Here is a 24,783-nt window from a genome sequence, read left to right as displayed (position 1 = left end):
TTTCCAGTACACTTTGGCAAACTCATTAGCCCCTAATGTGGTTGTAATGAAATTGATGACTCTGAAATCAATGGGTTATTACACTGCTAAGAGAAAGTCATAAGCAGCATTAGAGAGGAATACAGAAAGTGTTGCAGAAGTTCCAGAAAGAGAAATGTTGCTTGTGTGGGAGGGCATGGGGAGAAGAGAAGGCTGGGCTCTGAGGAGCTAAAGCACTTATTGAGTGTTCACAGCATGCTCATTACTGAGCCAGGCACTTTATTTCATTTGAAGAACCTGAGTATGTTTTGAGTGATAGGCAGGTGGGAACTTTGGTATTCATCATAGTGTCTGGCACTAAACTCACAATAGCTATTAATATTAGTGGTTCTCATTAATTGAATGCTTCCCGGTGCTGGGTGCAATGGAAAGACCTTTTGTACCTGCTGTCACATTTCAGCCTCAAAACAACCCAGAAAGCAAGGTATTGGAACTCCTACTTTACACATCAATTCAAGTGACTCACCCAAGTAAGGCCCCTGGTTAAAAACAAACAGCATACTTAGCTAAGAATTTTGAAGAGAATGTTTGATAAAGGATATGTTTTTAGAGGTATAGACAAGATAAAGAAAACCAACAAAGGATTTTGGGGTACCCAGGGACTAGCAAAAATGGGAAGCCATTACCACTCCTAAATGTAGATAATTCAAGGAACATCATCAAACAGTTCAAGCTGCGGTGTAGTAAATCGGCCACTTCTCTCCAGAGAATAAATTCATGAGTTCTAACTTCGCTGCTTTCATCGACATCTTTACATCAAACATGTCCTTGATGGTATGTAAGATCCATCAATCACTTTTGCAGTTACTCTGATGAACATTCAAAATGCCAGCATTTGCAGGAAACACTCTGAGAAGCTGCAGAGAGTGGATGGCCCCAAGCACAGCCTCCTTATTAATATTGCCAAATGCTCTTTCTGAAAATGCTGAGTTGCCTTTTTTTTGCATCTTTTAAAAAATATTCATAATGTCATGTGCTTAAAAGTGGGCTTTGAAATATGTGCTACTTATTTCCACATAGGTAGTTATACGGGGTTATCAGAACCCAGCCAGGAGCTGGAATCACTAAACAGGGGTCACCAGACAGAAACTGTAGTTATAGAAGGATGCAGCTGTTGCTAGAATCATGAAAAAGCAGGATGAGAGTGAGAGGAATTAATATGTTGACCTCTCTCTCCTCTTGCCCTCCAATCTCTTATAAGCATCTGCCTCTCATTGGCCTAAGCCAACAATAATGGAACCCCAAGTGATAAAGTCCATGAAGGTCAGTCCTCCAGTGCTTAGAGCAAGACAGAAAATGGTGATGAATGGGTCTGGGGCACACCAAGTTTACACAATTAGGATGCAGGAAGACCAGGAGTCAAAGTTAGGTACATGATGCCTTATTCACTGCTTTTATGTTTCCTCTACCATACGCATTTCAGGTGCTCGGTAATTATTTGTTCAATGAATGAATTCCCAGGTGAAAGTTGAAGAAACTGAGGTTAGGAGGCTATATATTTTGACTTTAGGAACCAGAGCCCCAGCTACCCTGAAACCAACCATCTCCTTGTCTATAACCCAATGCTTGCCCATTCAACCAAACATCACTCACTCCTTGGATGTCAAAGGAATTCTGCAGCAATGGGTTTCTGTCATAGTAAAGCTTTTTGTGTCAAATTTAACGATTCCCATGTGGGAACACTTAGGACTTAGTGTCAGATTGCAGGCTTATGGTGCTTACTTGATCCAGTACTTCTAGCACTTGGGATTGACAAGGACACCCTTGAGTCCTCACTCTCTTTCAGGATTCCCACCCCAAACACTCATCACCAATAAAAGTAAATCTTGTATTTGCTAGAAATGGAATAAGGAAGGTATAAGTCAAAAATGTTTCTTAAGTCCTGAAATAATTGTTATCTAAAATTGACTTCAAATGCAGGTACCAGCAATATTACCAACAAAAAGAAAAATTGCCTCTCTGTCATTCAGTGTTCAACTAGGAAAATAGAAACAGCTCCAGATATTTCAAATAGAGGGAATTTAAACAGGGAATTATCGCAAAGATCTTGAAATATGTGGAAGAGCAGAAGGGGCAATTTGACCATAAGCCCCACATTATTATTCACAATTACATCCCCAGTGCCTAGCACAGTACTTCGCATGTAGCAAGGGTTCAATAAACATGTACTGAATCTATGATTAAGTATAGGAAGACCACGGGATCTGCAGAAAAACATTAGGATACCTGTATGACTCTGATAATTCAGTAGATGTGGATATGGGTTTGGCCTTTGGCAGGAAATCATGTTCAAAGCCTTCTGTTCAAACCTGTCAAAGGATAATACTTGCTGAGCACCTACTAGGTGCAAGGTACTATTATAAGCACTTTTCTAGGCACTTTGAATTATTGATTTAACCTTTATAATGACCATATAATAATGGGTTCATTGCTGCCCATTTTAGAGATGAGAATGAAACTAAGGCAAAGAGCTTTTCAGTAACATGTCTAAGACCATACAGTAATAAAATAGAGAACCAAGCTTCTACCCACAAAGTCTGGCTGCAGAAGATACACCCACTCTCCATACTATATGTTTCTCCATTCCTCGAGAGATGAACACTTAGCCCACCTATTTATTTCCCATTTTCCCCATTGTACTCTGGGGAAGAAACCAGTTATTTCCCCAACCTGTTTCATCTTTCTGGGCCCACAGAGGCTGTATTTTCCAGACCTTCCCTGTGCTTACAGTAGCTATGTCACCAAGTTCTAGCCAGAGGGCATGCCAGTGAGGTGCATCACTTTCTGGCCTGGCCCATTAAGTCTCTCACACATGGTGCTTTCCCACTCTTTCAGCTTGAGGAAAGTGAGCATGGTGAACTTGATGCCAAATTTTGAACAGCTGGAGCCACAAAATGGAAGAAGGCTGGAACCCTGAATGTTGCTTGGAGAAGAGTCAGGAACCAAAGAGAAACGTGTTAGACTTGAAGTGAACAAGAGATAGACTTCTATCAACTGTGTGCTATTATATGTGTTAGAGGTGCTTTGTTATAGCAGTTAGAGCTACCTTAACTGATACATATATGAATTGAGCTGATCTATTATTCCTTGAACATGTGTCTGGCTTTAGCACATACTTTTCATTAGAGTTCTCAGTTGTTCACATCCTAAAAATTACTCAATGCCTGAATAAAGTCTAATGGCCTTTAAGCAGCTTTCGTCCATTCCCATTAGCCACAGTGATCTCTTTCCTTCAATTTCCTGTGGCATTTTGTTGCTTCTACTCTTATGTGCCCTATCATAGCTCCAGTTTTGGATGTCTTGTTTCCCCAGGCAGACTGTGAGCTCTTCTAGGTCAAGGGTCATGTTTTTTATGCTTTTTGCATGATTCTGAAGTGCATAATATAGTGTTACATGTTGGGAATTTTCAATAAATATTTGTGGGTAAAATGAATTTATATTAGTCTCAATAAAATCCATTTTCCTAAAAGTAGTCCTTCATTGCTCAAGCAGGAAGGCATGTAAACTATAATTTACTGCAGTTGGTGTTCTATTATTCTCTTCAGCAATGTACACATTCTAACACGTTTTGACAAATGCTTAGCAGAGACAGAAGGCATACTTATCAAATTTCAGATGACACAAAACGAGAGGTAATAAATAATGCACGAGATGACAGGATCAAACTAGGCCAGTTGGAATGAAGCAGATAACATTTAATAGGACTAAATATGAATTTAGACTTTAAAAACCAGCAGCCTAATTTATATATGGTTAACATCAATTTTTAGGAAAAATCTTTCCAGTTTTAGTTGGCTATAAGGCTGACATGAGCCCAAAGTGGTATCCAGGACTCTGTTCACTGGGTGTCAGTCAGGCAAAGCATTCAGGCTCTAACAAGGCACAGGCATGAACTAAGGTTGCCAGGTAGAGGCCAACTGGAGGTGATGGAGCCTCAATTTTGGGTAAATACAAAGTTCCATATTTAAACCTGGGCAAGCTCAGCACATGGGTCAACTTTCACCTGTAGCATTGGTCAGAATGCACTGTCTATTGAGGATACCATTTGGTGATTTCTGACACTAAGCTGGTGCCAATGGGGCAGTCTGGGTCCCCTTAAGTCTTGCCTCAGAAGTAGAACCTAGTAGGAAGGTTTGTTATTTTCCTTTGAGTCCCATTCCCCAGTGTCAGGGTAATAGCTGTCCTTCACTTAGGACCCCTAATTTATGAAGGTGAGAAATGCCACATCGTCTGGGTAAATTTAAGTTTTGCCCTTGGGAGAAGGGAAAGAAGGCAGATCACAACTTCTCTGGGCTCAACTGGGACAATTGTTCCATCATCGTCAGGCAGATCTGCTCCTAGAAACCCTTATTTCCTAAAAACTGGGATCAGAGTTCCAGCAAGAAGGCTATGACCTGGTTCTTGGCACCAAGAAAACAAATACAATATTAGTCAGTGTTAATAGAAGCCTACCATCTGGAACCAGCGTTCTGCTGTAGTCTGTAGAGCATCAGACCACACAGGAAGAATTGTTTCTTTTCTGGATACCACGATTTAAAAGGATTACTGGCGTGTATCAAAAGGAAGGTGGCCAGAATGTTGAAGGGACTTTGAAGCTAAATCACTAGCTACTTTTTGGTGGTTCAGCTGCCAGGCCTGGAAGGTGTCAGGATGGTGAGTGAGAAAGGCGGATCAGACAAGATATCAGAACTGTCTTCAGATAGGTGGGTGCTGTTCTGTGAAAGAATACTAGCATGCTAGGGCATGCCAGGAGGCTGAGCTCAAACCAGCGGATGTAAGCTCCAAATGAAGGAGTGTTTAACCTTATTGCTCCTCAAAAGTAGAATACACTTTAAGTAAGTGAGGTTTAAAATGTTCAAGAAAAGATCCAATGACTGTCATAGACGTTTTAGCTGTAATTCAAGAACCCTGTGTCGGAAGTCAGGCGAGAGGGTTTCCAAGGACCCATTCAAATCTAATGTTCTGTGATCTAATCAGTCTTTAAATTAGAAATGCTCTACAGAAGGTGAAGAAAGAATATTATTACTTGAGATTGTTTTGTAACTACAACCCCCCCCGCCCCCCCCCCCAAAAAAAGCAGAACCCATGGGTTATTTAATCTGTGAAATATGAGAGGGGGAGAATAGAGGGAAGGGAAGGCACTCCCTGAGGGAAATGGTAAAAGAAACGTTCAACAGAGACCACGGGAATTCCACAGCGTTGGTGGGCGAACGGGAGGGACAGGCCAGGGACAGGCCAGGGGCCAGGCTGGAAACCGTCTCACTCAAGGGCAAGGGACTGTGATGCTGCACGTCGGACACCGCACAAGGTGAGCACGTGTCTTTTTTGGGGAAAGCGCGTTTGGTCTTTGCCTCCCTACCTCTGTGGGCCCTGCAGACAAACATGCCAGGGTCGTATTGTTCGTGAGAGGTGATTGTCCTTGAAACACTGTTGCGTGTCTGTCTTTTTTCTCTCTGTACGTGTTTCTTGGACTCTCCCTTTCTCCAAGGCGAGAAGGAATACGATTTTTTTTTCACAATCTCGAGTCTCACATGGGGTAAGGGGGCATTTGCAAAGGAAGTCAAGGTAACACGGCCTTGGGCGGGAAGACAGATCCTCACCCTAAGAACTGGGGGACGAGAGGGGGGGTAGCACCTGCTGGGCAGCCCGAGAACGGGAGAGGAAGGGGAGCGGTCCAAGTCTCTATCCAAGAGAAAGACTCCATCGCGGGCCGCTGGTCCACCAGGAAGGCCCCCGGCTGCTCCGGCAAGACCGCCGCGCTCTCCAAGTTGGCCCGGGAGGCGGGGTGAGGTGCGCACCTGCGGCGGAGCACAGGTGAGGTCGGGGCCGGATTCGCGGACAGCTCGCGGAGGCCCCCAGCCCGCGCCCGCCTCCCCGCCCGCCGCTCCCACGCGCGGCCGCCCCCCCAGCCCCGCTCGCCGCGCCGGGCTCGCCCCCGCCACTCCCCCGCGGCCGCCGCGAGCCCCGGGAGCGCCGGGTGGGCGCGCGGGGTGCGCGCGGGCCGGCCGCGGGAGCTCTGGGCATGCTCAGTCGCGCGGGCAGGGCGCCGGGCGCGAGCGGGCTCCGTGCGCACCACAGTCGTCGGCTGCCGCGGGGAGCCGCCGGGCGCTCGCAGGCTCGGCGCGCCGCCCCGGGGACCCGCTGCCGCCCGCTCCGCGCCCGCGCCCCGCCGCCTCCGCCCCGAGCCATGGCCGCGCTCGGCCACGCCGCCGCCTTCGGCCGGGCCACCCACGCCGTGGTGCGGGGGCTGCCCGAGTCCCTCTGCCGGCACGCGCTGAGGCGCGCCAAGGGCGGCGAGGTGGATTTCGCCCGCGCCGAGCGGCAGCACCAGCTCTTCGTGGGCTTGCTGGGCAGCAAGCTGGGGCTGCAGGTGGTGACGCTGCCGGCCGACGAGAGCCTCCCCGACTGCGTGTTCGTGGAGGACGTGGCCGTGGTGTGCGAGGAGACGGCCCTCATCACCCGCCCCGGGGCGCCCAGCCGGAGGAAGGAGGTAACCGCCCGCCCGGCGACGCGAGGGGCGCGGCCGGGACGCGCGCGGGGCCCTCCCCTGCCGCCCGAGCCCGAGGTGCCCCGGGGATCGCGGAATTGGCCCCCGGGCTAGTTCGGAACTTCCCTTTGGGGGGCGAGGGTGTGTATGAGCTAGTCGGAGGGAGAGAAGTTCATGGTTCACGCCTCCCGCCGTCTGCGCCGCTCGGGAGCCTTGGAGAGGACCCGGTGGAGCGCGAGCGCGTGGCCTCGGGCAGGTGGGTGGGGTGGGGAATCCATCTCACAAGCGTTTTAATTTGTAAAGAATACAAAGCGGCGAAGACAATAGAAGCCTGAGGGCTCCCCGGGAATCCCGGGCGGGAAGGGTGCTGCTCTGGGCAGGCGGGCTGGCGGAGGCTGGAGAGGACTCCAGGGGCCAGTGCCCGGAGCTGACACTTGACCCCCAGCCAAGTCCTGCCTGGAGCAGCGAGTAGGGCGGGCCAGGTGAATGAACGGGGTGTCGGTGTCCGCAGACTAGGGCACCCCAAGTTACTTTTCAGGGGGAGTGAGTGAGTCCTCAGAAAGGAACTGGAAACTGAATGAATGAAAGGAGAGCGGTTTGTTGGTGAGCTGGGGTCAAGTGTGAGAATGAAACAGGCCAGGCTGAAAAGCTGCGCTCGGCTTTCTGTGTGTGTGTGTGTGTGTGTGTGTGTTTAATTAGAAATTGTTGTTTCACAAATTCCATAATTTTTATTCTCAATATTTATGAACTCGTAGCAATTGGAGCTTTCTGTGTTCTCAAGGGATAGTGACTACTTTAAAATATTGCAGCTTGTGAAAATGGTTGTGATGGCTTTAAACACAAGGTAGGCTTGTGGGAAGACACAGAGTGAGATTGGATTTTTAAAATGCCATCTGGCCTGGGATTCTTTTCATTGCCCTCTGAGAGCCCAGGATCAAGACGCTGTTGCTATTGGCATCAAGTGGCATTGCAGAAAGCTGGTGGTTTCTTTCATATGTGGAGGGTTAGGGATATTTTTCCCCCTTTTTTGTCTTTAATTAGTTCGTATTGCAAATGCCTCCTAAGAGCTTATTCTACACATGCTTCGCTACTTGGGTAATAGAACCTTATATGTTCTGAGAGAATAAGCACATTTTGTTTATTTCACAGCGAGATGATTGGCTTTTTTTTCACCCCACCTTAGCAGAAAACTAGAAGAGTAAAGGTCTCATTCTCGTAGCTCGTTTTTCTCCTTTGCCACACCTCTCCATGTTTGAGCCTGTGAGGTGACCCACTCTGTTTTAAAGTGATAAGCATGGAACTCCATTTGAATACTTTCTAAAATACCCTAGGCCATATGGCAGAGCTGTGGTTTGCACTTAAGAGTAAAATAGATTTCAAAAACCCTTTCAAAACAGTACTCATTTGTTGAGCGTAGTAGGCCAGCTTCCTGTTAAGAGACTGTCATGTATTTAATCATTCATTTCATTTTATTCCTATAATAAAACCTTCCAGCCCTGGCCAGTGGGGCTCAGTGGTAGAGCATCGGCCTGCACACCAAAGGGCCCCAGGTTCGATTCCTGGTCAAGGGCACATATCTGGGCTGCAGGTTAGTTCCCCTGCCCCAGCCGGGGGGCATGCAGGAGGCAATCAGTCAGTGTGTCCCTCTCACATCGATGTTTCTCTCTCTCTCTCTCTCTCTCTCTCTCTCTCTCTCCCAACCCTCCTTTCCACTCTGTAAAAAAACAATGGAAAAAAATATCTTCGGGTGAGAATTAACAACACACATTCACACACAAACACACTCAAACAAACTTCCAAATTTTGGCCTTCCTGATACTAAAGTGGGCAGTGATCTTTCTTCCCTGTCTGATTTTTGAGGCATACATGTTAAATTGACTTTAGTCTTAGATCAGCCTGGTGGTCCACTACCAGAGGTACACAGTGTAGTGGAGAAGAACATCAGACTGTATCTAATTCTGTTACCTTGAGGAGCGTCTCCTGCCTCAGTTTTCTCACCTGTAAAGTGGACCTAGTAATACCTATTTCATAGAGTTGTTGTAATGACTTCATTAACCCACCTGGAATGTGTAGGACAGAACATTTCATGAATGTTAGTTATTATTCATTTAATGATGGACCATGGGAGACTTACTCCTTCTTGAGCAGTAAGCAGTCTAATGTACACTGACATACTCACAGTGACATTTCCCCGTCACGGCTGAAGGGGCATCATCTTTATGCCTTGGGTTCCATCCTAACCTATTATGTAGCACTGCCTCCCAACGTGAGTTTCCTGTTGCTGTGTGGTCTCTCCTCAAAACGCCTTTGCCATTGCACATGACCTGGATTGCCAGAGCAACAGACCTTCCCACCAAGTCATTTTGGATGAGGTACTTCTGGAAAGCAGGCCATGCAGAGTAACTAGCTGTCTTTGAAATGTCTCAGAGCACCAGTTTGCTGTCCTGGTTGGTGTTAGTAAATGCTTGTTGAGTGAATGAATAAGTGAATGAATGAAATGCTAATTAGCTAATATCAGCAAGCTGATAATAATTACTTTAAGGCTCTTGTTTGATTTTTATTTATTTTTTTAATGTGACACCCGCCTCCCTAACTGTGAAATTCCACAGCCAAGGCATTATTTAAAAATTATTATCACCAATCCCCCCCACCTCCTGTTTTTCCTCACTCTCCATCCCATTCTCCACACTGTGGCCAAGCTGGTCTTTCTAAAACTCAAACCTGATCCTGTCCCTCCTGTGATTAAAAGTCTTGAGTGGCCTTTAATGAACTTGACAAACCCATTGAGATTAGCTCTGATGGCCTTTCCAGTTTCAGCTGCATCTCTGACCCCACCCCAGATGCCTCATATTGTTTTTGAGTATGCATTTCTCCTTTGTCCAGAACACTATTTCTCTCTCCTCTCCTCCACTCTACCTGGTTGCACTCATGCTTCAGTCCTCAGCTTACTGTTACCATTAATATTATTAGCTAATCTTTACTGGGTGTTTGCCATTTGCCAGACATTCTGCCAGATTTATGACATGCATTTCAGTGAATGCTCACATCAACCCTTTAAACTCAATATAGCATTATTCCTATTTTAAAGTTGAAATTGAGGCTGAGAGAGATTAAATAAATTGGCCAAGATTGTAGACTGAAACCAGTGAAACCAGGATTTGAATTTGGGTTTGCAGGACTCTAAAGCTCTAGTCCCAATCTCTGTAATATTAGACACTACTTTCTCAAACTTAGGATTTATTCTCCTTTTATGAGCACCTATAACCCTCTGTACTCCCTTTTATGGTATTTATCATACCATATGGTAATTGCCTGCTCACCTTTCTGTATCCCCCACTATTATGAAAATCGTGAGGGCAGGGAGCATGTCTGTATTGTTCAACATTTTCTCCCCAAGGCCTTGCACACAATAGTCATGCAACAAACATATTTTTGCACAAATGTGTCCATGACTTTAGATCAGCCTTAGTTTTCTCTCATTATGACATATTTGATGCTTTCAAGCATCCCCAGTCAGTAGAGTCACAAAAGTTTCATTACAAGTATAGTTTTCTCCCTTTCCCTGTCTCTGAATCTTGTTGTTTTGTTTGTTTTTATAAAATTCCTGAGAAGTCCCTTCTTAATCAAAACATCCTGTTCTATTTAATGATTTTTCTTCCTTGGAAAAAAGGACTGAGAACAGAACTCAAGAAAGTAATCTTTCTGTAAAAGCTCTGTGTTTGGCCCTGGCCAGTTTGATTCAGTGGTTAGAGCACCAGCTCCAAACCAGGTCAAGGGCACATACTTTGGTCCCCAGGCGGGAGGGAAGCAATACATGTGTCTCTCTCACATCAATGTTTCTTTCTCTCTCTCCCCCTCCTCCCTCCCTTCCACTCTTTTAAAAATATATATATATATCCTCTGGTGAGGATTTAAAAATAAAAAAAAACGGTGTTTGCCACAATGGGACCTCCAAAGATTAACAAAACACAGGCCCTGTCTGCAGGAAGCTTAAGTTTTAGTGAAAAAACTGTGTATACAGAAAGTTATCAAATGTTAGTTGTCTAATAAGTATATTTTCAGGAATATGACTATTTTAATATGTTTAATACTTTGGAAACAAACACATTAACCTTGATAAGCCAATCGTGTTTTAAATGATTCCAAGTTACTTTTTAGAGGAAAAAAGGTCAACTTCTAAATGTCAAAGTCCTGTAAACAAATATCTAAATGCTGAAGTAAGATAAGTGACAGGATGTGGCAATTGGGGTTGGGTTTTTTTTTTAACTAAAAATTTGGGATAGATTATATATGCCTGAGGTACCAAATTCAAAAGGCATGAGAGGATATGCATTGAAAGTATGTCTTGTCCCCCTTACCCCATTCTTGTACCTGACTACTCAGTTGCCTTCCATAGAGGCAACTGCTAATGCCACTTTCTTCAGTTTCCTTCTAGAAGGTTTTTAGTGCCTAGTACATAATTAACTGAGAAAGCTTACTCAAGCAAATTTGTGAAATATATCCTGTGCCCTTTTGGCCTTCTTTCACAGCTATTTTGTCTTTTCCCAGGTACCAAATATTAGTATGTCAGATATTCTGTGTAGGAGAAAAACCACTCACACTCATTCTCACAAAGTGATAATGGCTTTAATTATGCTTTCTCAGAATATTTGCTTTGTTGGTGACCTCTTTAGGAAGAAGGTAATGCTTAGCACAAGGTAATAAATCCCCAAAGTAGAATTAGACATGGGCGGGGCGTGGTGTATAAGGGCATAAGTGGGAGGGGTGAGCAATACATATTTGGACAGAAATTCCCCTTCTATTGGGGTACTTAACTATTCAGACCTACATATTTTGGTCCTGGGCTTGTTCTTTGGTTAAGAAAAAGAATAATTATGCTGATCCCAGAGGCAAGGTAGCATCAAGATCATGGCTAATGACTAGTTAACATGTACCAAGTTATGCGTGTGTGAATCCCAAAAGGTGTATTAACTATTAGCTCTATTTAAAAGATAAGGAAACTGAGACTCAGGTAACTAAGGTTAAGTAACTTGTCCACACATAGCTAATATGTGGCAGAACTGAGATTTTCATGAGAATGTAAAGGTCATTTTTGCTTAAATCCTTTTTCCCAGTTGTGGCTAATTGTAACAGAAGGTTAAATCAACATATAAATAACTAACTAAATCCCATTTCACAAACTAATAATATATAACTCAACTTGGGTATTAGCTAAGTGAATTATTTTACTACCCTTCTCTCATAAATTACAGTAGGTTCTCATTTTATTTAAATATAATAATTCAGTCATTTACATGAAACCCCAAAATTGCCTAGGCACAGTTGTACATGATGGTACCAGCAGATTGGATGACTGCTTTTTAAAATGCACACATTTCGGAGATGGCAGTGGACTGAGTGGAAACTACACTGACATTCTCCAGGGACCAAACTGGAATTACAACTAAAATATAGAAAAACCATCCTGAATAATCAACTGCAACTGAAGACTAGCTGGAGAGCACCCTCATAACCAAGGACCTAAAGTGGAGACCACATAGAGACTGGTAGGAAGTGCGGAGGTGCCAGAGGGCTGGCTGGGCTCCCACAGGCAGCAGCTGAAGGTCCGGAGTGATATCTCAGCTGTGGGGGAGTCCCACTGAGGACTCTAGGACTTAAACTCCAGGTTGGGCTTCCCAGCCAAGAGCACCAGAATTAAGAAAGGTGACCATATAACACCTGGCTGTGAAAAGCAGTTGGGTTTCTGTCTGCCAGGGAGAGATGGCTGGAAATGCAGGTACCCTCTTAAAGCTTCCTGTGCAGCCACTCACCTTGGGCTCCAGCAGAGGGAGGGCAGAGTGGACTGGAGCTGTGTGAGGAGAATCTAGGGTTGTGGGCTCTAGAGATAGAGCTCAGAGGGCACCCCTTTGGATTCCTGTGCCCAGTCATTCTGCCATACTACAGAGGACATCTTTCACAGGCAGACATTTACCTTCCAAGCAGCTTTTGCCTGAGGGGGAAGCAATTGCCCCACCCTGCTGGAAAACCTCTCTCCCTACCCCTGGAGTTTCTACAGCCTGAGGCTCATTAAGAGAATCAGATTAATCAGCCTGCAGGCAGAGGCAGACCTCAGAGTGCTTTGAGTCTTTGCCAGATATGCTTCTGGACCCAGGCCTGGGAAAAGCAGACTTTGGTATGCATCTTGTTCCTTTCCAAATTCACCCAACCCCAACAGAGGGGACCTCAAGTTGTGGGTTGTTGACAGCTCCAAACAAGGTACTCAGGGTCAGTCACAAATAGCGTCTGATGTTGGCCTGCACCAGAGATCTTCCAAAAAGACTGAGAGTCCTAGCAGGCCTACCTAATACATAGAAACAAACCGAAATAAGCAGCCAAAATGGGGAGACAAAAAACAAGAGAAGTCTCCAGAAAAAGAGCTAAATGAAATGGAGATAAGCAATCTATCAGATACAGAGTTCAGAATACTGATTGTAAGAATGCTCAACAGCATGAGAAAAGATATGGAAACTATGAAAAATGATCAGTCAGAAATGAAGAATGACATAGCAGAAATAAAGAATACATTGGAAGGGATATACAGCAGATTAGAGGAAGCTGAGGATCAGATCAGTGAATTAGAAGACAGGGTAGGAAAAAAATCAATCAGAGATCCAAAAAGAAGAAAAAATTAAAAAACAAGAACAGTCTAAGGGAACTGTGAGACAACATGAAATGCAAGAATATTCACATCATTGGAGTGCCAGAAAGGTCAAAACTAAGCAAGGGTTAGAGAACCTGTTTAAAGAAATAATAGCAGAAATTTTCCCTAACTTGGTGAAGGAAAATGTCACACAAGTTCAAGGGGCACAGAGAATACCAAGCAAGAAGAATCCAAAGAGGCCCATGCCCAGACATATCATAATTAAAATGCCAAAAATTCAAGACAGAATTTTAAAGGCAGCAAGAGAAAAGCAATCTGTTACCTACAAAGGAGCTCCCATAAGGCGGTCAGCTGAATTCTTATCAAAAGCTCTATAGGCCAGAAGGGAATGACATGAAGTATTCAAGATAATGCAAAACAAGGATCTGAAACCAAGACTACTCTCTCCAACAAGGCTATCATTCAAAATAGATGGTGAAATAATGAGTTTCCTAGACAAAAAAAGGCTAAAGGAGTTTATCACCACCACACCAGCATTGCAGGAATTGTTAAAGGGACTGCTATAATTAGAAGTAGAAATAGAAGCATTGCAAGAAATGTTAAAGGGTCTGCTGTAATAAGAAACAGAGAGAGAAACATAGGCATAAAGAATTAAACTGACAATAAATAAGAACTTATCAATAATAACCTTAAGGACTCTAAGGGAGAGATCAACAGCAATACAGTCATAGTCATGGACTTTAACACCCCACTGACTTCACTGGATAGATCTTCCAGACAAAAAGTCAACACAGAAACAGTGACTTTAATGGCACACTAGATCAGATGGATTTAATTGATATTTACAGAACATTTTACCTAAAAGCTGCAGAATATACTTCCTCTCAATTGCACATGGATCATGCTCAAAGATAGACCACATGTTAGGACATAAAACAAGTCTCTACAACTTCAAGAAGATTGAAATCATATCAAGCATCTCAGGTCACAATGGCATGAAATTAGAAATCAACTACAGTAAAGTCACTCAAAAACATTCAAACACATGGAGGCTAAATAGCATGTTATTAAACAATGAATGGGTTACCAATAAGATCAAGAAAAATCAAAAACTTCCTGGAAACAAATGAAAATGAACACACCACAAACCAAAATCTATGGGACACAGTGAATGCAGTCCTAAGAGGGAAGTTCGTAGCACTATAGGCCTACCTCAAAAAGCAAGAAAAATTTTTATTAAACTATCTAACCCTACAACTTAAAGAATTAGAAAGCTCCCCTGTGAAGCTGTCCAGACCAGGGCCTTTGTTTGCTGGGAGTATTTTAATAACTGCTTCAATTTTTTCAGTTGTTACTGGCCTATTCGGGTTTTCTCTGATTTTTCCTGATTCAGTTTTACATGATCTCACTCCTATGTGGAATCTAATGAACAAAATAGATTGAGGAACAAAATAGATTCAGAGACATAGAAGCATGAACCTGATGAATCTCAGTGGGAAGGTGGGGGTGGGGGAGTGAGTGGGGAGAGAGTAATCAAAGAACTTATATGCATATATGTATAACCCATTGACACAGATAATAGTGTGGTGAAGGCCTAAGGGAAGGAGGCAGATGTGGGGTGGAGGGGATCAGTGGGGATAAAAAAGGGGAAATAGCTGTAATACTTTCAACCCTAAAGATAAATTTTTTAAAAATTTAAAATAAATAAATAAATAATAAATAAATAAATAAATAAATAAATAAATAAATAAATAAATAAATAAATAAATAAATAAAATGCATACATTTCCTCCAACTTCTGTTTAACTTCAGGTGAGAAAACTACCATAAACCATAATTAGAAATTACTTTCTCACCAGGACAGGAAGTGAACGTGCTGGAGGCTCCTCACAGGGCAGAGCAGCAGATCAACTGTTCTTGATAAATTGTTACCTCCCACTGGTTGGAACAACTGCTACTCCCTTTTAGTTTCTTTTTCAACTCTTCTACATGTCCTTGGCAGTGAGCATTTGGAAGTTGATGTATCTTGGAAACTGGGATGCATCCAATAATGTAACCTATTCCCATACAGTTGATCTTGAAAGCCTTGAAATAAAGAACATGATGAGTAGAGAGTGATTTCTATTAGATACTATTAGCGAAAATGAGCTTTCTGCAGAGATTCTCAGAATCATTAGAGAATCATTATAAGACTAAGAAGTCAAGAGTGGATCCCTCATAATTCAGATATGCTGCAAAATTGCTTTTGCATGTTTTTGAATTATTAATGAGCTCAGATTTCTTCAAAGTTAGTTTTATTATAGTAATGGTAGGTATCCATCCATTAATATAAACCGCAACAGAGAACAAGCTACTTAAAATTTTTGAACAAACAGATTTACTTTCCACTGCCTGCATTGTAAATAAAGTATTCATGGCCTCTTATGAACCTCAATATAAACTTGGAGATGCATGTTTAAAAAGTGAGTGCTGGAATTTAATATAAAAATCTGTAACTGCTTCAGAAAGCCTAGTTTTCTGACTGGAGATCTGGACATGTATGTGTTGGAGTTCATTCCCCTAATCAAGAGGTATCATAATTAAAGATAAAATAACAGAAATATAATGAGAGAGAAAGGTTTCATTTACATCTTATGCAGAGCACCGTGCGTTCACTGTTCACCCCAAATAGTCAATAAATATTTATTTACCATAACTAAATCTCTGATGTTCCATCAAAACGCTCCCCTGACCTTTGAAGTTGGCTTTCATTGCTCTCCCTAAACTGGTATTAGGTATCAAATCTGTCAGAGTCTTTAGGCTCATTTCATAAACAGGCACTTTTCATTCAAAAGGACAAGCAAGAGTAATCTCAGACAACAAATTCCATTAAAAAATGTGTGCATGTAATGCCATCCTCGTTCACTTCGTCATTGTCAAATAATTTAATATTTGAAAATGCACATTGTCTTCCTGAAGCTGAGTGATGAAGGAGCAGTAGCATCACATGGAAAGGAATAAATCACTAGGCTTTAGGCTTCTGTTTTGAAATGTCTAGATCATCCAAGCAAATATGACCAGAGAAATCAGAACAGCAGAGTATGAAGATGGTACAAATCATTACAGGGTTGGCTTAATTTGGCCCAGCAAACCCATGTGGGCAAACGTGACTTAGTTTAGGTTAGCAGATTAAGGGGAATGCAACTTGTAAGCACATCCCATTTTGCAGCTGAATAGGCATAACGGTAAGTTGTCATCCCAATGAAGATGAATACATCAATATTTTGCTTGATTTGAATATGCACAAGTAAATAAGCCTTTGCTTTCATCAAAAACATTTTTGCCTTGATTCCTTTGTTTTTCTTTTGTTTAAGAAATACAGTTTTCGCCCTGCTGAGCAGGGCTCAGCAGTTGAGCATCGACCTAGGATCCAGGCGATCGGGGTTCGGTTCCCTGTCAGGGCACATACCCCGGTTGCGGGCTAGGCAGCCGATCAATGACTCTCTCATCATTGATGTTTCTATCTCTCTCCCCCTCCTTTCCTCTCTCTGAAATCAATAAAGATATGTTTAAAAAAAAAAAAAAAAGAAATACAGTTTTCTAATTTGCTTGTGGCAGTAATTATGAGTGCAGTAAAAGTGACTGTGCTTTCTTGCCCTGGCTGGTGTGGCTCAGTTGGTTGGAGCATTGTCCCATACACCAAAAGGTTGTGGGTTCAATTCCCCATCAGGGCACATGCCCGGGTTGTGGGTTTCATCCATGGTTGGGGTGCATGCGGAAGGCAGCTTATCAGTGTTTCTCTCTCAAATTGATCTCTTTCTCAAATCAATAAAAAAAATTTAAAACAGTGACTGTGCGTTTTGAAGGTGAAGGAATAATTGTTGCATCACTCATGCGTGTTTGTGCATTCAGCAACTATCCGCTACTTACCAGATCCAATGTTTGGTGCAGGGGGGATGTAAATGAATTAGATTCCACTGTTGTCCACAAGGACCTCACAGTCAGGGAGGCAGACGGGTGGCAGACACTCACAGAGCAAGAGGACGGGTTTTATGACAGAGCTCTGCGTGGTGCTATGGAAACTCCGAGAGGTGTGTCTGACCCACACCAGGACTTCTGAGGAGCAATTTTTGAGCTAGAAGTAACCAGGAGAAGGCAGAGAGGGGTAGCCTTCAGAGATAGAGAGCATTATGAGATAGGATGAGGATGATAATACAGTAAGAATTAATTTCATTAATGTTGGGAAGGATAGAGGATTGAAAAAAGCCCTCCCATGCCCTCTCAGATTTCTGAGATTTTTGGATCCCCAGTTCCAAGTTCACCAAGAGAAACACATCCTTAACCATATTTTCTGTTTTGGGCCTAGAGGAGTTGGGGCCTAGCACACACCATTTCTAACTGTACTCCCATCTTTTCTCCTATCACATGCTCCAAAAGGGTCTGGCACCCCTTCTAGGATTCTTCACTGGCACAGTTTGGGAACAGTGTCACCAACCCTAGAGTGGACTCCAAGTTTGAGACTCATTTCTTGAGGTTGTAGAATGTCACTTGACCGGGCAGTAATATTTTCCCTTGGTCAAATTTGCCACTTTAGGATGTGTCAGGCAAATCTGGCATCTGTAATATGTAGGTATCTAGTTAACCTTTAAGCAACGTGGGGTTAAGGGGCCCTACTCAAGTGGTCAAAAATCCATGTATAACTAAGGACTCCCTTAAAACTCAGTCATGTCTCATTATCTGTAGGGGATTGGTTCCAGGACACCTGTGAATGCCAAAATCCACTGATGCTTCCGTCCCTTGTATAAAATGACATAAAACAATGCATATAATCAGTCCTACACATCTGCAGATTCCTGACCGTGGATGGAAAATACTGGCCTGTAGTTGGTTGAATCCACAGATGTGAAACCTGGACATACCAAGGGCCAACTGCATATTTATTGAAAAAAAAATCCATGTATAAGTGGATCCTTGCAGTTCAAACCCATGTTGTTCAAGGGTTAACTGTATATAACATTATCCATGTCAATGGCAGGTAAGGGAAAACTATTTTCTATTTGATGTTGAAATGTGTTTTTATTCACAAATCTCCATCTTGGCAGTAGACACCCTTGAATCTCACACTAATACAAATCAAGTGCAGCCTAAATTGAGTGTGAATCTATAATTATGGGTCGCACTTTGTACGTGGCACAGAGGCAGCATGGTAGGGATACAACACTGTTCTAGGGGTCAGGGACACTGGTTTTGATTTTTATAGTGACATAATGTAATATTCTTTCCAGCTTGGAGATGCTGTACTTTCCTTTTGGAACTCATGATGTGTGGGGTGGACCCATGGAGGGTGGGAAAGGAAGAAGGAGATGGAGGAAGATGGAAGGGGAAATTATAACTTATATTCATGATGTGGGATTACAGTTTAGTGAATAAAAAATAGTGAATTTTATTCAGCCTAAGACATTATACTTATTCTACTTAATTAGCCAGTCATATAAACTCATGCTTTGCTAATGACAATCCATTATGAAATGAAGTTGAATTTGCTAACCCTATTTCAAAAGCTCTGCTTACTCAACCAATCATAGCACATTTGATAAATAATTTTTCCTACAGAAGACTTTAAATAAATGCCATTGAAAGAACCTGATTCCCAGACCCATATAATCTCTACCCTCACACGTCACTTTCATCAGTGTGTACTATTTGATGTTTCTGTGGTACGTGACTCAGTGGCTTGAAGAAATGGAGAGCAAGTGGGTGTGAGGCATGTGTTGTAAATTGTGTTTTCTGTTATAACTAAAAGTCTTGACTTGCCCAGGGCAGTTCTTTCTTATAAACCCTCCATATGTATGTGCTGATTTCCATTCCTGGTGCTAAAATTGAGTTTCATTTTCAGGAGGCAAAAGCTTTGACTTTGCTCTTCCAAAACTGCATAAATTTATATTTCTGAGTAAACACAAAAAAATAAAAGACGCCTATTTAAATGTAGCCTTTCTGTAGTAAGCTATGTACGAATTAAGATTGTGAACATAGTAAGATCTTGATGTAATCAATTTTTAAAACTTGCAGATATGCTTGTGGTAAACATAGACATTTTTGGCCTGAAATTAAGAAAACCTGTAATCAATTAACTAACTAATCTTGGCGCAGTTACAAGATAATAATAGAAAAAATATATCAATTTTATTTTCTTAATTATTATGTTTTTTAGTCAAAAAGGAACCATCATTTTATGAAGAAAGAATAATATAACTCCAGTTTGGCTTTGGGTCATATTTTAGGCTATCTGTGATATAAACATCTTTTCCAGTTCAAGGGCTTTATGTGAAGAAGCTTAAACCTAGTACTTTATTTTGAGGTACTCAAACCAGTTTTGCTCTTGCTTTTGTGTTCTCCTTTCTTTATGCCCTCTTAGTCCGCCTCAGGGGCCCTGACTTTCCAGCCCCCCTTTCTCTCAAAAAACGGTGGGAGAAAGAATGGCCCTAGTCCAAAAGGATACTGAGTTCTTCATTTTTTGCCATGTTACTCTCAGATTAAATGTACAGTTTTAGCCCTCCCCTAATCTCCAAGCTTCCCAAGCCACTCCAAGTATATAAGCAGTTTAAATCTGAATAGAGCACAGCTTCAAGACAAGGCTTTTTGTACGGTTGTGTGTCTCTGTGTGTCTTCAGATTGCTGCCCTCCACCTACTTTTGTGGGGTCATGAAATCACTTAGCGGATCATGACCGCTCATTTATTTTTATTGTAATAGAATCAACAGAAAATGTCTGAGTACACAGCAACATAGTTGGGTCAGTATGGTTTTGTGAAACTTTTTTCATTTGTATACATTTGTGTTTGTATGTGTACTGATTAGGTATATAAAATATGTTTCCTACTCTGGGTCATGGTTAAGAAAAAAACTGAAAACCTACTCTACCTCCTTTCAAACAGATTTCACCACTTAGCCTCTTCTTAGAGATTCTAGAGGGCATGCCTGCTTCGCAGGGCATTCTGGGAGTCAAAATTGCAAAAGTTTCTCTGTGCATATTAAGTCACACTTGATTTCCACTCCTTATAGTGATGATGTCCTGGCTGTTTGGACCCCTGTTCATCCAGAAGAAAAAAAAAAGTTGAGGAGGAGGAAGATAGTGGACTTCACCATTTGCTAGAAGCAAATGGTAACATTCTAAACCAGTTAAGGGATGTTACATTGATTGAGACAGGAAGGCATGGTTTCCATCTGAACTTGCATCACTTTCACTTTTGTTGGGAGTAGCTTCGATCAGTGATGGCAGCACACCCAGAACCCCTTGCATTAAGAGGGGCTGCGCTCTTACATCTTCCTACTGGCAGCCTCAGGGTCCAAGGTCCGGATTTGGCTGTGGGCACTCTTGGAATGGGGGTAGGAACTCAGATCATGTTTGTTGTTGTTGTTGCTGTTCAAAGAAGCCCAGAATGTGTCAAAGCACAGAATGTGCTAAAACAATTATAATGTTTATGTCATTTTCAGACCATTGCCTAAAGGCCTAGGAAGAGATCTTGGAAAACGCTGTTTTTATCATTTTTTTTCTTCACACTTCTGCAACACTAAATAGGTGGAAATCCCCCCTTAAGCCTTTGTGGAAGAATGCCCAATGGAAATTTAATTTTCTTCCCCTAAAGAACCTATTTCAGCAATATTTGATGGTGATGGTGTTCATTTAAGTCTGAGACATTTGGACTAGCATACAGGTTGTAGCTTATTCTCACAGTGCATTTGGTTAGTAACGAGTGGATCTGTGGCAACAGGGAAACAAATCGTCTGACTTTCAATGGTAACCCCCTTTGCGCAGCTGAGCAGCCTGGCACTAAGAGTGGAGTGCACTCCCTCACACATGCTCTTTTGTCCCCCGCAAAAGGAGTGCTTTGAAGATTTCTATAAGAGACATTAATGATAGAGGCAAACAACGTGTGGCTGGGACTAGAGAAATTGTGTGTTTGTAGGAAAAGGATTTGGAATTGTGCATCTTGGAGCTATAATTGCATGAGAAAAAATGGGTGGTGTGATTGTCATGTCGGTGTCTGCATTTTTCTTTGTGAGCACTGAGCTGGATAACCGAAGCCTCTGAGTGGCTTGCAGGAAAAGTGAGGATTAATATTGCTGCTGAACTGGACCCCGGGGAGAAGCTTCTTGGTGAGGGAGAGGAGAAGTAGGGATTTCAGTTAGAACATTTTCTTGAAAGTAAATGCACAAAAAACATACAAGATACAGCTTACGGGCCTCCATGTGGCTGAGGGCTCCATTATGATTCGGTACACGCTCCCTGAAACATTCGCCTGCCCTGAGGTCAGCCTAATGGCTGGAAGTTCCGCAAATGTAACAGCTACCATCCCTTGGCCTGTTTTAAAAACACGGAGAGAGAGAGAGAGAATTTATATTTGTTCTAAATCGGGTTTGGAAAAAATCAGTTTTCTCCTTGTGAATAATGCTTGGTAGTAATGTGGCTCATAAAAAATGATTAGAGGGATTCTTGAGTTACATTACATTGGTGGATCACTAGCCAGGAAAAACATGTTTTTAAATGCATTCTCCCTTTTCATTGGGCTCTGTCCATCTGTGATCACCTCCACATTGCTTTGCCTTCCCCTTCGTTTCACTGTTTTCTGGAGCTGTCCGTGGAGGAGAAAGAGTGGAAGCAGTTCCTGGAGTTTTCCTACCCTTCTTTACCCCTCTCTTGTTGGGTGTTCCTGTAACACCATAGATTTGTCCCCATATTCTGGGTCTGGATTATTATTGTGAGAATACAGTTTTCAACTCATAAGTAGATCATAAAGTTAACCTAGTGGGTCTCTCCACTTTTTGTTTATTTTTTTTGTAGATGAACTAGAGTCAAATTGAAAATATCACCGTGTGTGCATTACCCATAAGACAGCCAGGTGTGGGGTTTTTTTCATGTAACTTTTGTCTTATTTATACAAATGTGTGTTGTGGATTCCACTGCAAACTGTATTTCTTACTGTGGGTCACTGTCATTGAAATCTACTTATCTAGGAGACCGAGACCAAACTTAAATAAATGCTATCATTTTAGCTTTTGCTGACAATCTACTGTTTGCAGCGTCAGTTGAATTTTAGTGTGTGTCAGAGACACTTGACTTGCATTGAGTAAGTGGGCAGTTTGGTTTCTTTGTTATCTAGTGGGAAGGTAAAGCCACTCATCTAAATGCAGCAAAATGCAGGAAATGGAGAAGACAAGAAGAAAGCAACCAGTAGGAAAGGTAGTGAAAAAATAAGTGGAAAGCCTTGGGCTCTTCCCAGTAACAGGCATTTTCAATTATCAAGGACTCCCTCGCATAAATGCTACAGAGAATTTACATGCACTTAGAAGTGATTTGATCATTTTTAAACCAAATTATGATGTGTTATTACAGCCTGGGACTGCAGGTGTTCAGAAAGCATACTTCTTCTTTAAAAGGGCCGCAGCCCGGCTGGTGTGGCTCAGTGGTTGAGTGCAGACCCATGAACCAAGAGGTCACTGGATTGATTCCTGGTAAGGGCACATGCCCATTTCTCATCAATGTTTTTTTCTCTCTATACTTCTCCCTTCCTATCTCTCTAAAATCAATAACTTTTTTTTTTTTTTTAAAAGGACCACATTAGAGCCCAGTGCATTTTCATGTTTTGTTGACCCCACCTCATTTCTACTGCCGCTGCTTTCCCCTGCTCCCCATGATCTGCCCTCCTGCCTCTGATTCAGCTTGCTCCGTTCCCTAAATCCACCGTCACTTGAGGTGCCACGTTATCTCAGGTACTTCAGTCATCGTCATCCCCAGCGTGTGCACCTCTCTCACAGAGCTGGGCTTTCTCCTTCTTTCTATGTGCCCTGAGGGTGGAAGGGGACAGCTGTGAATTCAAGTTGTGGTTCCACTGCTCATTAGCTGTGTGGTCTTGAGCAAGTTGAGCTTCAGTTTCATCATCTGTAAAAATTAGTGTGGTTTTGGCTACCTTATAACTTAGTTATGATGATTAGATGCATTAAATATGTTAATGTGCCTAGCCGGGCCATGCAAGAGTAGCTCTTCCATCAGTGGTCAACCCTCCTCTTGCTGTTACGTGCTTTCTGTCGTTCTGGAGAGAAGTCATTCAAATCCCTAAGGGTTGAGGTTGTGCTTTTTTTCTTGCTACTTTCTCTCCCTGGAAACTGGAGACCTGTATCCTTTTGGCTGTGGCCTTGCCTCCTGTGGCCTCCCCGGACATTAAGACTCTGCCTAGCATGGCTCTTATATTTTGGACTCCTGTGCTGACTCTACCTGAAACATGCCAGGAGGTTGGAAAAACCATTAAAAATATCCCCTTGAGCATCAGCGGGCAGCTGGGCCAGTCTCCCAGCACCTGTGCTACCCAAAAGGCAGACCTGGTGTGGGCACTGGCCGTCTCTCCACCTCACCGTTTTAGGAGTAAGTCATCACACTCAACTGAATCAAAAGATACCATCCCTTCTATAATTTCTTTTCATACTTCCAATCTTCTGAGTAAATGAATACTTATAGAATCTCTGCCTTCAAATTTACCATTTGATCTTGAACTGGTTGTATATGGGTGTTTAGATTTGAATTCACATTTCCAGCTTCTTTACCCATTTAATATGTTTTCCATTTTTAAGAGCTTTAAAAATGCTTCTCACATTGCAAGGTGAAATTCCGCCTGGAGTTGAGTCTTGGTGCCACTTCTCAGTTACATCATCTTGGGCAACTCACAAGTTTCAGGTTCCAGTAAAATGTCTTTCTGCTTCTTTCCCAAGGGTGTTGAGGACCAGAATGTACTGAATGCCATGATGTCCTATACAAATATGATTACACCAGTAACATTTTTATGATAAGTGATAGGTTGTACATAATGTCAGTAGTAACACTGTTACTTATGGACTGCAGATGACCAGCTTATTCTTGATGTTTCTAACTGACTAGATTTGAGCAGCGTCCCTCACACTGTGATCACTAAGCTCTGAAAACCTTGTGAGAGGGACGCTGAGAGAAAGAGGCTACTCTCAGAAAGCTTCAGTCAACTCTAAAGGCAGATCTACCACTTAGGAGAAAGGTGAACTTGGGCAAATAACCTTTGGATACAGTTTTGTCATCTGTAAGAAAGGATAACATTACTTTTATTCATTCAACAAGTGATTATTGTTTAGTGCCTGCTATATACAAAACTGATGAAGTAAACAAATACGACACCTGCACTGACAGAACCTATAGTGTAATTGGGGAGAGAAACATAAAATAATGACAAATAGTGTGTACTTAAAACAGTGGTAAGTGTTGCAAAGGAAAAAGATGACTTGCATCAGAAGTTTGTATAAAGTTAATAAGAGACCTTAGCTAGAAAGGGTCTGAGTATCAGTTCTTAAACAAGACCTCTTATTAAAGAGTGAGCAGTAAATATTTGTTGTTCAAATGATAAATAACTGGCTTGATATGGTGTTACCAGTGACCCTCCCTCAGGCAGCAGAGAGGTAGGTTGGCATTGAACAGGACCTGGACTAGAAGTCTTAAAAACTCTACTCAAAATAAAGGCTGTGCAGCTGAGAGCTCGTAGGGGACTGCTGTGGACTTCAGGATTCCCATCTGTAAACTGGCGATGCTGCTCTCATTCAACCTCTGTTGTGCTGATGTTAAC

At 42.5% G+C, this 24,783-nt stretch overlaps 1 protein-coding gene across 1 annotated transcript in view; it reads left to right on the top strand.

The window, feature by feature from the left end:
* The first annotated feature begins 6,061 nt into the window (after positions 1–6,061).
* DDAH1 (dimethylarginine dimethylaminohydrolase 1) overlaps positions 6,062–24,783 on the top strand; it is a 122,730-nt gene continuing 104,008 nt past the window's right edge. The window contains exon 1 of the mRNA XM_087820559.1: positions 6,062–6,529. Within this exon, the coding sequence (XP_087676685.1) occupies positions 6,062–6,529 (468 nt within the window). The remainder of the gene's footprint in view (positions 6,530–24,783) is intronic.

Source organism: Miniopterus natalensis, chromosome 9 (genome assembly GCF_054644295.1).
Source record: "Miniopterus natalensis isolate mMinNat1 chromosome 9, mMinNat1.hap1, whole genome shotgun sequence".
NCBI lineage: Eukaryota > Metazoa > Chordata > Mammalia > Chiroptera > Miniopteridae > Miniopterus > Miniopterus natalensis.
This window is presented reverse-complemented; position numbering and strand designations above follow the sequence as displayed.